General features: G+C 36.8%; 1 protein-coding gene across 1 annotated transcript; it reads left to right on the plus strand.

Moving 5' to 3' along the window:
• The first annotated feature begins 3761 nt into the window (after nt 1-3761).
• Nucleotides 3762-9859, plus strand: ITM2A (integral membrane protein 2A). Its single transcript, XM_028101493.2, has 6 exons — nt 3762-3997; nt 7390-7521; nt 7802-7999; nt 8763-8873; nt 9096-9246; nt 9397-9859. The coding sequence occupies exons 1-6, from the start codon at nt 3887-3889 to the stop codon at nt 9483-9485; spliced, it is 792 nt and encodes a 263-aa protein (XP_027957294.1). The 5' UTR covers nt 3762-3886; the 3' UTR covers nt 9486-9859.
• The last annotated feature ends 2367 nt before the right edge of the window (nt 9860-12226 follow it).

Consider the following 12226-nt stretch of genomic DNA (forward strand, 5'->3'; position numbering starts at 1 on the left):
AAGCCTGCTTCTCCCTCTCCCACTCCCCCTGCTTGTGTTCCCTCTCTCACTGTGTCTCTCTCTGTCAAATAAATAAAATCTTTAAAAAATAGTATAAACACTGGAATCAGACCACTTGAGTTAGCATTTGACCTTGGGCAACTCACTTAACCTCTTGGAAATTTGGTGTCTTCATCAATAAAATGAGGAATAGAATAATACTTCACAGGGTTGTGGTAAAGATTACATGACAATTAATTTAATGGGCTTAGCACAGAAATCTAGTATCTAATGTGTTCAACAAATGTTAGTATTGCTATCAACGGTGCCACCATTTTCCCAATCCTGGATTCCCAGTCATTTTAAAATAGAATTAGTTTTTCTAATTTATCTCTTATGACTTAATCCTGCACTGGACCCTTGAAAAGTATGGTTCCTAAACATCTTTGGAAGTTATCCCTTCATTTCTAATGTTGCAATCATAATGTATTTCACCATCTTTCACCTGGAATATAGAAGTGCTTCCTAACTGGTTTCCCAATACAACTTGCTATCAGATTAATCTTCCTAAATAGAATGCTGGGTGTGAAGCCATTGCAGGTGAGATAGGAATTTAAACATTCCTAGTAGCACTGGCTGTGGGTAGAACTATTCTGCTGGTTTGTAGAATTGCTATATTATACTCCATGGCACAGAACCAGTGTCCCCACTATAAAAACTATAGAACTTAAGACAAATATGTCATTGCTGTGGTTTCAGTGTGGTATATTTTATAAGGACAAAGTTGTGTCTGTTTTACTCACCACCATTCCCATGGCCAATCACAGAACAAGGCAGTAGACCCTCAGTAAATATTTGGTGAACAAATAAATGAATTAATGAATGAAATTATATCACAGAAGCCACTAGTAGCCTTATTTTCATGTGATCAAGTTTTTGGTAATTTCAGACCATTCAAAGAGAGTTGGCATCCAATTGTACATCAGCTTCCATTCAGCTCAAGTTGTGATAATTTAGTCATCATCTGGCATCATCTGAGAACAGGGAAGTCATTTATAAACTTGAATGGTGTGCATTCAGACATGATTAACAATATGAGCTGGAATTGGCATGGCAGCCAGATCCCCAGTTTTCCAAGATAAGAAAGTGAAAGAAATTGATTTTAAGAAACAAGAAGTTGTTGCTGGGAAGCAGAGAGTACAACAAAGAGCTTAACCAATAAGAACTATTTTTTAAGATTTTATTTATTTATTTATTTGAGAGAGAGAGAGAGAACACAAGCAGGGTAGGGGCAGAGAGAGAGAGAGAGAGAGAGAGAGAGAGACTCCCCACTGAGCACCTTTCCTGAAATAGACACTAACAATGGGTGTTATTGTTATTCGATTCTAACACAAGTATTATCTATATTGAAAGGGTAGCAGTAAGTATCTGCTAATTTGAGACCATGCCTGCACCATATATGTTCAACAGCAACAAATGCCCTTAGAGAGGTATGAGGGATATCTCTAAAAGAGAGCATGGCATTAACAAAGAGAAGATGGCCAAATTTTTCAAAATCCAACAGAAAACTTAGATGGCAATTTATGTGACTATTTTCAGAAGTTTAACTTTTTCCAAAATGACATATTAAGATACAGTGCGGTCTTAAGCAGCTCTAAAGGCTAAACAATAGTGAAAATATATATATATAGATAGATCATCCTATAACCTTGAAACACAGGTATGTTACAGACTAAAATAAGAATTCTAGTGTAACCAACCATTTTATTCTCCTATCCTTTTCATAATTTAAAAGGTGTTTCCTCCTGTATTATCCTAAATGATCGTCACAGCAACAGGATGGAAATATTACACCATTCTGCTGAGGAGGAAAATGAGGCACAAGGAGATGAGGAAGTTTGCTCAATGTGACATAACCAGTAATCAATCACATATCCCTTGGTTGTTACCAAAGTTTGGGTCTAATCATCTGAAAAATAGAAATAATCCCTGCCCCTTCTGCCTGATTATATTTCAGGGAAGATGCACTAAGATATATAATACATTACTATCTTATCCAGCACCTTACACTTGATAGGTAAATGTGTAGGAGCAACCATTTGTTCAGCCACCTATGTGACAGGGACAAACTAGCACAGAACCTAGGTTGAATTGTCATAAAGGTGATAGCAAACAGAAGGTAACCGTAAAAAGAAACATCCTGGGAAGTTGAGATTTCCTCAGCCTACACTGATAAATGTAGGTAGATAAATGCCTGATAAATGTTAAATTATAATGGCCAGACCTGAAGAAAGAATTAAAAAACAACAACAAAACAAAAACAAAAACAAAAAATGCATAAGGCACCAATATTTCTAAGTAAATGTGAACATCTGGCCCTGTGTAAGGCAAGGATCCCCACTATTCTTCATCTACCTTCTCACCTGTGGCCTATCAGAGAAAATTAAGGGTGTCTTCACAAAGCTCCCATAATAGAGACAGGCAACAGGCTTCAGAGTCAAGGAAACCTCAGTGGGAAAAACTCCAACCTGAAATTTCTTAGACGGAGGGATGATGACATATCCAAGTCTCTTTTATTTAATAAGTATGAGTGAATGGGGGATTCTATAGCACAAGCCTGATTCTTTTGTTTGTTTGTTTTGTGGGGATTTTTTGTTTGTTTTTTGTTTTGGTGTTATTGCCTTTACACAACAGACCCCTTTACTCTCTTTGGCAGCAGGACTAATTATAAACTCTTTACCACTACCACCTGTAGTCACCAACCTCCACAGCATGAATTTCACATAGTGAAGTTGTCTATCAGTGTCACCAATCAGGCAGAACTGATTGTGAAAGAATAACATGATTACACTAGCTGCACATATAAATGCTTCAATAATGATCTCTAACTCAGCCCTCTTTGGGATTATTGGTTTTTATCTCCATTAGAGCTGGGTTAGCATATGGTTAAACTTTGTACTCTTCACTCACACTTTCACCTTCTTAAGTGCATAGGTATACACACACCCTTGTTTTTCTTCCTGCAGATTTCACAATTGGTGGTTGAAGAGAAACAAGGTCTGGACTGAGACCTTACTCTGGTTTCCCTGACCTGAGAGAGTGAAAGGATCTGGATTATTTCAGAAATTCACTATGAGCTTTCCACCTTCCTCTGTGTCTCATCCTGTCCTACCTGCAAAGTGCGGAGTTGAAGAGGCAGGAATGCTGTATTTCTGATTTAGTATCGCTCTAGGTTGGGAAATTGAAATTACAAAACAAATGTCAAGAAAGAAAACAAAATGTTGAGAGAATGAACCAAGGAACTGTAACAGACTTGAGTGTTCTTTAAAGGGAAGGTATTATTATAAAGGTACAGAACAGTCATGAACTGTGCTTTTGGGACCTGGGTGAATGCAGAGCTGAGGAAGCTTGAGTCGGTGCCAAGTTATAGTTCCTGGCCCCTGGGGGGGGGGGCAGGCCCAGGTTTGGGAAAACAGAATCAGGGTCAGGGGCTATTGTGGCCTAGACAGAGGCAAAAAGATACAATACAGCAGACTTCCTTCCTGTCCTGTTCTTATCTGACGGTGCAGAGGGTGGGTGGGAGCACGCCTGGAGTGCAGGTGAGGCACTTCAAGCCCCCGCTGTCCCAGGGCTCCACCTCCCCTTCTCTTTCCTCAGTGACAACCCCCACCCCCATCCCAGCATTTGGACCCCCTCCCGCTCCTCCCTCAGCCCCTCCCTGAGCCCTCCCACGGTCTCCCACCCGGCTTGGGACTGCGTCATAAGTATCCCCAGACCTGGGCTTGCAGCTGCCTAAGACAGACGAGGGAGAACGTACGTCCTGCTAGGTCTAGCGCGATCTCTGTACAACCTGTAGCCCGGGACGCTGATTTGAGCCACGCCTTACCACCAAGCCCAAAGATTCACTATGGTGAAAATCGCCTTCAATACACCTACGGCGGTGCAAAAAGAGGAGGCGCGGCAAGACGTGGAAGCCCTTGTAAACCGCACGGTCCGAGCTCAAATCTTGACCGGAAAGGTAGCAGTATCATTCCACCCCAGACTGCCTGCTAGGGTCGGTAAAGTGGGGAGAGGGGGGAGTTTGGGGGGAAAGAAGGGGCAAGTGACAGTGGGCAAAATGAAAGCTGCCCCTTCTGCGCTATTGAACTGGTTTACCGGTCGCCCCAGTTCCATCTAGTAGCGCCACCTCCTGCTTGCAGTGCCTCACACCCTTTAACATCCCAGGGAGTTGCACTACTTTCCGTGGGTTCCAGCTCTTGGTGGTACATTTCCAAGGGATGTTAGAGGGAGTTCGAGGAGAACCCTTGGGACCCAATGTCACCTTCTCCTGGGGAACATATGAGGGCCTGGGTTCAATGAGAGGCACGTTGTTCAGTCTCCAGCTCCAGGGGTGCATATAGCATCCACAAGGAAGGAGCAGACACTCAAGGAGAACAGGGGCAGGAGATTTAACTCTCCTTTCTTTCCTTTTGACGTGGATAAAGTTCTATGAATCTAATTCTTTCTAGGAGCACTGAATGTTTGTGGGGGTGGGGTAGGGGGCCAAGGACAGCTTTGACTCAAATCCGTATGGGTTGGTGTTAGTATGCATCTGTGTTCGCCCGTGTATATTTTCAGTTTCTCTCCGGTTATAGGCGGTTTTAAGCATTCAGTAAAGGAGCTGTCAAAATTGAGGTTGGTCTTAATTAGAATTTGGGACGTTCACTGTTGCCCTCTTACTGCAAGATCCTTGCATGTTTTCACAGTGGCATTTCCTAAAGACAACATTCTTCATCTGTAAAAAGAAATGTTGAAGTTTATTTTCTTCTTCTTTTAGTACTTCCTTTTTGTGATATCCTTCTACCTGCCTCCCCCATGGAGAGATCTGAAGCAGGTCTGACCTTGTAATTTAAACTTCTAGCATTGCCAGAAACTGAGGTAGTTCACTGCCCCCCAAAATGTTAGCCATTGTTTGTTTTAGTCCAATTTCTTTTAAACAACTAACATGTTTTCAATGTTTGTAAACTACTCATTTTCCTCAGTAAAATGTCAATGTTAAAAGGGAAAATTGTATTTTCTTCTACAAAATCTGTACAGTGTCAGAGTTTCCAGATTTGTCTTAATTTGTCTTGTTCTCTAAAGTTTTTAACTTTTGTGTTCAGACTGGAGATTTGAAAAGTACTTTGAGTGAAATGAGAATCCATGTAGTAAAACTTATTATGCACCAATTTGAAATGCTTAGATGCTTATACAGAGTTTTTATCACAGAAATTTTTAATAGTTAACCCAGAAAAAAAGGTAGCTTTTGGGTATTATACTTTTCAGAAGTCAAAAGTCACACCCCCTTGCATTGTTGAGGTTTTTATTAAATGACAGAAGATCAAATATGTAACTGTCCTACTCACTTTGTAAGTGAAACAGGGCCAGATTTTTTGGGAGGTCTAATTAGATGCCAGTAGTTAAATATAGCCACACAGTAATCCCTTTATTTTTCTCTCACCACCAAAAACTTCATGACTTGTAGTTGGATACAGTTAATATGTAAGCAGTACTTCTGCCAGGCCTGTGGTGTGATGAAGAATAAATAAAAATGAACATTTGCACAACGATTATATTTCTTTGTTAGATGTTGGAGAAGCTTCCACAGTATCCTGATCTAGCCACTACAAGACACTGATTTAATAATACTTGACACAGTATACTGTGATGTATTAATCTGCTCATCAGAAACCCAGCACAACAGAATAGTATGTCAGAGGTTGTGTACAATGACTTTAAAATACAGTTTAGAGAGAAACTATCTATGGTAAGTGAGAGTCCATACCACTCTGAATTCTAGCAAATGTAGATGAAAAAAAAAATCCTTATTCCTAATATGGTGGGGAATTTTATTAAATTGAAACTCTAATACTTAGACTTTGCTTAACAATAAATGAAATTGCAGTGTAAATTGCTCTTCTCATATCTCAGTGACAAGAAAAAAAGAAATCCATCTTTTTGAGTATTTAAAATTAAGTCATTTTGTGACTTACAGGCAATTAACTTCATCTCTCTAGACCTGTTTAATCTTCTAAAATATAATTTCAAAGCCTCTAACTTTAGATTACAGTGATTCACAATCATGATTTATAGTTCTGTCTTTGTAATGTTAATTTTATGTTAGTTTTTTTATAAAAATAATTTATAATTTCTTAAAACTGTTGGGACAAGGAAAAGCCTTCAAGGTTTATACAGTATTAATGGAGGGTTTGAATTTAAATACATTTAGCTAAGAAAATGTGCATACCAAATTTCTTTGAATTTTAATTAACATTTTGTTTTGAAAAACCATTTATGAAATAATCGTTTCTCCTTAGAATCCATGCATTTGTTTTCACCAAATTAATTGAAGTTTAATTAGGTGCCATAAGCATTAAAGTAGTTGTCATGGAAAAGAGCTAATGACCTGAAATACTAAAACAATTCTATTTTCATACTAGTCTGAATTATTTACCCACTGATTACAAGAAACTACATTTGTTGACTTTCTTTATTCTACCCTTGAGTAATAATACTGCTTAAAACATATCGTGACATACAAGATCAGGATTGGAGGGTCCCTTGGACCATTGCCTTGGGAAGAATACAGAGTTAATCAGTTACTCGTTTGCTTTGGATCTTTCTTGTTCCAATTCCTGAACAAATTATGCATTTAACAGAATTTTTACAGTAACTGTTACACACACAGCTTTTGTGCCCAGCTATCACAAAGGCTGTACTATAGTCTAGTGTTTTACCAGAACTTGGAAAACATTATTTCATTCATGCAGCACACAACTACAGAACAGTGGATGATATTAGAAAAGCCAAATTCTCACTAAAATTAGGAACATTTTGAAATATATCTCACGTTCAATATTTTAATTTCTAAAATAGGGGGAAATGACATATACCTGCCTTACAGAATTTTTAAAAATAAAACAATAAAAACCAGCTCTTTGAAAATCATTTAATAAATCAAAGGACACTAATTCACCTTTAAGTTGGCAAAAAATTAATTTACAAAAAATAGTAAAGCAACATAATTATAGTCTAGAAAGTTAGTAATTATATCACTATACAAGTCCAAAAATCAACAACTTACATTTATTTAAAGAGTATAATTTATTGCATAAATGAATGGTGATTTTCAGCTGATTCTAGAAATGTGTATTTTGAAAAAACTTCATACTGCAACTGGGTTTGTAAATACCAGAAGGAAAGCTAATATAATTGGAGATTTTAGCATCTATTAAATATCAGAAATTGTCTTGAAATGATTTTAAGCTAGGATGACTTAATAACATCTTTTAAAAATGTCTTATGTTTCAAGAAAGTAAATTGTACACAAAATGGCTATGTGTCTAAAAGTGCAATCTGGTTTTGTCTTTGGTTTTGCTTTTTAATAAACAGGAGCTACAAGTTGCCACCCAGGAAAAGGAGGGCTCCTCTGGGAGATGCATGCTTACTCTCTTAGGCCTTTCATTCATCTTGGCAGGACTTATTGTTGGTGGAGCCTGCATTTATAAGTACTTCATGCCCAAGGTAATAATAATTACAATTCTTGTAATTTGGATTACTAATTGCTATATACTTAGTAGTAACTTAAGGAAATCTGTGGTGGTCACCAGAGAAATGAAGATTTAGGACAAGTTTTCAAATTACCATTCAGTTTATAAAATTGATTTGTCTTCGTGGTGATAACTGTAATCAGAAATCCTAAGCTTTACAAACAGTACAATGAATTGATGTGAGTGTGAGAAATGATTCAAATGTCACCCGTAGTAAGTTTTAAAGGTTTTAATTCTCCCTTTTTGTCTTTTAGAGTACCATCTACCGTGGAGAGATGTGCTTCTTTGATTCTGAGGACCCTGCAAATTCCTTTCGAGGAGCAGAGCCCTACTTCTTGCCTGTGACTGAGGAGGCTGATATTCGAGAGGAAGACAATGTTGCAATCATTGATGTGGCTGTCCCCAGTTTCTCTGATAGTGATCCTGCAGCAATTATTCATGACTTTGAAAAAGTGAGTTTCTCATTTTTATAGGTTTTCCTGGTTTTTTTCTTAGTTCATTAGTAAGTGTTAAATCTGTTCATAAATGTACATCTTTTTGCAGCAAAGCCTTTTTCACTTTTGCTATTGAAAATACCTTAACGTGGAACATAAGGAATAGCACGGAGGACATTAGGGGAAGGAAGGGAAAACTGAAGGGGGGAAATCAGAGGGGGAGACGAACCATGAGAGACTAAGGACTCTGGGAAACAATCTGAGGGTTTCAGAGGGGAGGGGGCTAGAGGGATGGGGTAGCCCAGTGATGGGTAGTAAGGAGGGCACGTGTTATAATGAGCACTGGTTGTTATAGGCAAATAATGAATCATGGAACACTATATCAAAGACTAATGATGTACTGTATGGTGACTAACATAACATAATAAAAAGAAAATAAATAAATAAACAAACAAACCTTAAAAAAAAAAATGCAGGGGCACCTGGATGGCCCAGTCAGTTAGGCATCTGCCTTTGGCTCAGGTCATGATCCCAGAGTCCTGGGATTGAGCTCCATTGCCGGGCTGTCTGCTCATCAGGGAGTCAGGAAGTCTGCTTCTGCCCCTCCCCCCACTTGTACGTGTTCTCGCTCTCTCAAATAAATAAATAAAATCTTTAAAAACATGCAAAAAAAAAGAAAATAACACATACTAAAAGGATATAGCTGCTTGTTTTAATGTAGTTAGAATCAGTAGAATTGATATTCTTTACACCATAGTTAACTTTTCCCCCTCCCCAATAGGGCATGACTGCTTACTTGGACTTGCTGCTGGGGAACTGCTATCTGATGCCCCTCAATACCTCTATTGTTCTGCCTCCAAAGAATTTGATGGATTTCTTCGGCAAACTGGCTGTATGTATTTTGGATGTCAAATTTTTATTTAAACATTTGTTTCCTCATTTAAAAAAATAATGATTTGAACCAAAACATTCCATTTTATTGAAATAAAATTATGCTATAACCTAAAACTGCTCTAAAAAATAGTCTACTTAAAAAAACTTTATCTGCTATAGGTAAGGATTTAAATGGTGTTTTTAATAAGTTCTTATTTTAATCTTTTTTAAAAAAATTTAGAGTGGCAAATACTTGCCTCACACTTACGTTGTTCATGAAGACCTGGTTGCTGTGGAGGAGATTCGTGATGTTAGTAACCTTGGCATCTTTATTTACCAACTTTGCAACAATCACAAGTCCTTCCGCCTTCGTAGAAGAGACCTCTTGCTGGGTAGGTGATAGTCTTTCCTTCAACCTGTGTTATTGGGAAAGTGAAGGAGAGTGCAGGTGGAGTACAGGGGGAAAGTAGAGAACAAATCTAGGTATGTTTTCATTTACATAAAAAGATAAAAAGTCAATTCTTTGTGCATTTTTTTCACAGGTTTCAACAAACGTGCCATTGATAAGTGTTGGAAGATTAGACACTTCCCCAATGAATTTATTGTTGAGACCAAGATCTGTCAAGAGTGAGAGGCAACAGAAAGAGTATCCTTAGTAATAAGAAGTCAGAGATTTACAATATGACTTCAACATTAAAGGTGTAGGATACTCATATTTACTCATGCATATACTCTATTGCTTGTGCAAAAAAAAGAAGGAAGTAAAAACTACTAACTACTGCAAGTTCTTGTCAGTTTTTAGTTTAATTGACATTGCTTGTTGTTTGAAATTGAAATTAAATGATTATATGTTTTTCTTTTTAATTTATAGGGTTTAGGCTTCTGAAGGTAGCATTAATATGTCAGCTAACATCCTGACAATAAATTCCATCCTTTGTGTATGTGTTTTTAAGTAAGCTTTTCCCTCAGTCATATGGTAAAACATGTTTTATATTTAAAATTATTTCTGAGTGTTTTGTGTAAAACATGTCAAATCTCTTAACATTGTTAAGTTTTGTTTTATTTTTCATTTTATACATTTTTCTTGAATTTAGAAATTATCTTTGCATTTCTGTTAGATGCTCTGTAATAGATTTGATTTACATGTAAAAAATTTTCATGAAGAAGTCATTTTCACAAATGCAGTGATTCTATCTCACTAATATCCATATTGTGAAATCCATAAAACTGTACAAGTGTTGAGGAATTTAGGTTGTATTAATTCTACAACCCTATAATAAATTTTACCCTAGTTAACCGTTGTTTCTCACTTAATGCAAACAATTAACATTACTTATTTAGCTTTGGTGTACGTGAAATAGATCTAAAATTATGAACTTAGCTCTGCACTTACTCCTACCTCCACACATTTCTATTTTGTAATCTCATATTTTATTCCTCCTTTGATACTATATCAATTACTCTTTTATAAATTCCTCATAACTGACATACACATAAATTCAACTATTTGTTAAAAGCTTTCAGGCTCATAGCAATTTCAAACTTTTTAATGTGTTTTCTTTTTCATAAAAAAATATGCAACCATATACAGTTATAAAAGGTCACTAAGAACTAACCTTGGATAATATGTTGATGACTTTTAATAACATCATGTGCTATAATCTGCACTCACTTGTCTAAGAGTATAAACTCCATACAAAGGGGGCCAAAATTTTAAACACTTTCTCTTGTATTAGGTTAAAACTTGTTCCTGATATTATTGATCACATGCTGGTAGTGATAATTCGTTTTGGTAGCTAAAACTGTACCCAGTCCAATCTATTACCCTAAATACTCTTTTTTTTTTTTTGGAAAGGGAGGAGGTCAAAGAGGGAGAGAGGGGAGGGAGAGAGAGAGAGAATCTTAAGCAGGCTCCACACCCAACTGTGGAGCCTGACACAGGGCTCAATCTTACAACCCTGAGATCATAACCTGAGCTGAAATCAAGACTTGGACACTTAACCAACTGAGCCACCCAGGTGCCCTAAATACTCTTAAAAAAACCATAAATATTTAACTTCAAGAATTTAGAATAACACAAACATTTAAAAATGGAAAAAAAGATGAAAAATTAGAAAATAATAACAGTAGCCAAAAAATTCAAGAACTAGTCCTTTATAAAGGTTGATAATATTTAGAAGGAATTTGATAAAACTAGACACCCATTTCCTATTTTACAAATAAATAAGAATTAGGAAAAAGGAGATACATTTTTTTAATTTATCTTAAAAAATCAGCATCATGACTAATGTTGAAACACAAGAAAAGATGTTGGCTTTTACAGCTATTCAGTGTTGTTTAAGACTATCTGGCTAATTCAATAATATGTGAAAAATATAACAAGTATCACTTTTTAAGGGGACATGAAATTATGTTTATTACCATGTGATTTTTTTATATAAAACACGGATTAGTTAAAAACTTTAAAAATCAATATTAAGACTTGGTTTAATGTAAACAAAAGCTGATGGCTTTTCCACTCTGGAAAACAGTATGAAAGGTTCCTCAAAAAGTTGAAAATAGAGCTACGCTATGACCCAGCAATTGCACTACTGGGTATTTACCCCAAATATACAAATGTATATTTGTGTACATTTGTATACAAAGGGGTACATGCACCCCAGTGTTTATAGCAGCAATGTCCACAATAGCCAAACTATGGAAAGAGCCAAGATGTCCACTGACAGATGAATGGATAAAGAAGATGTGGTATATATATATACAATGGAATATTGTGCAGCCATAAAAAAAAAAAATCTTGCCATTTGCAATGATGTGGATGGAACTAGAGGGTATTATGCTAAGTGAAAAAAGTCAGTCAGAAAAAGACAAGTATCATATGATCTCACTGATATGAGGAATTCTTAATCTCAGGAAACAAACTGAGGGTTGCTGGAGTAGTGGGGGGTGGGAGGGATGGGGTGGCTGGGTGATGGACATTGGGGAGGGTATGTGCTATAGTGAGTGCTGTGAATTGTGTAAGACTGATGAATCACAGACTTGTACCTCTGAAACAAATAATATGTTAAAAAAAAAGATAGTAGGAAGGGAAAAATGAAGGGGGGATATCTGAGGGGGAAATGAACCATGAGAGACTATGGACTCTGAGAAACAAACAGAGGGTTCTAGAGGGCAGGGGGGTGGGGGGATGGGTTAGCCTGGTGAAAAGTATTAAAGAGGGCACATATTGAGTGGAGCACTGGGTGTTACACGCAAACAATGGATCATGGAACACATCAAAAACTAATGATGTAATGTATGGTGACTAATATAATAAAATAAAATTTAAAAAGATAAAGTCAAAAAATATTTTTCTTCTTAATAAATCATTAG

The sequence above is a fragment of the Eumetopias jubatus genome, unplaced genomic scaffold, assembly GCF_037043125.1.
Source record: "Eumetopias jubatus isolate StellerSeaLion01/CBP00866 unplaced genomic scaffold, mEumJub1_p1.0 scaffold_11, whole genome shotgun sequence".
In the NCBI taxonomy this organism is placed as follows: Eukaryota; Metazoa; Chordata; class Mammalia; order Carnivora; family Otariidae; genus Eumetopias; species Eumetopias jubatus.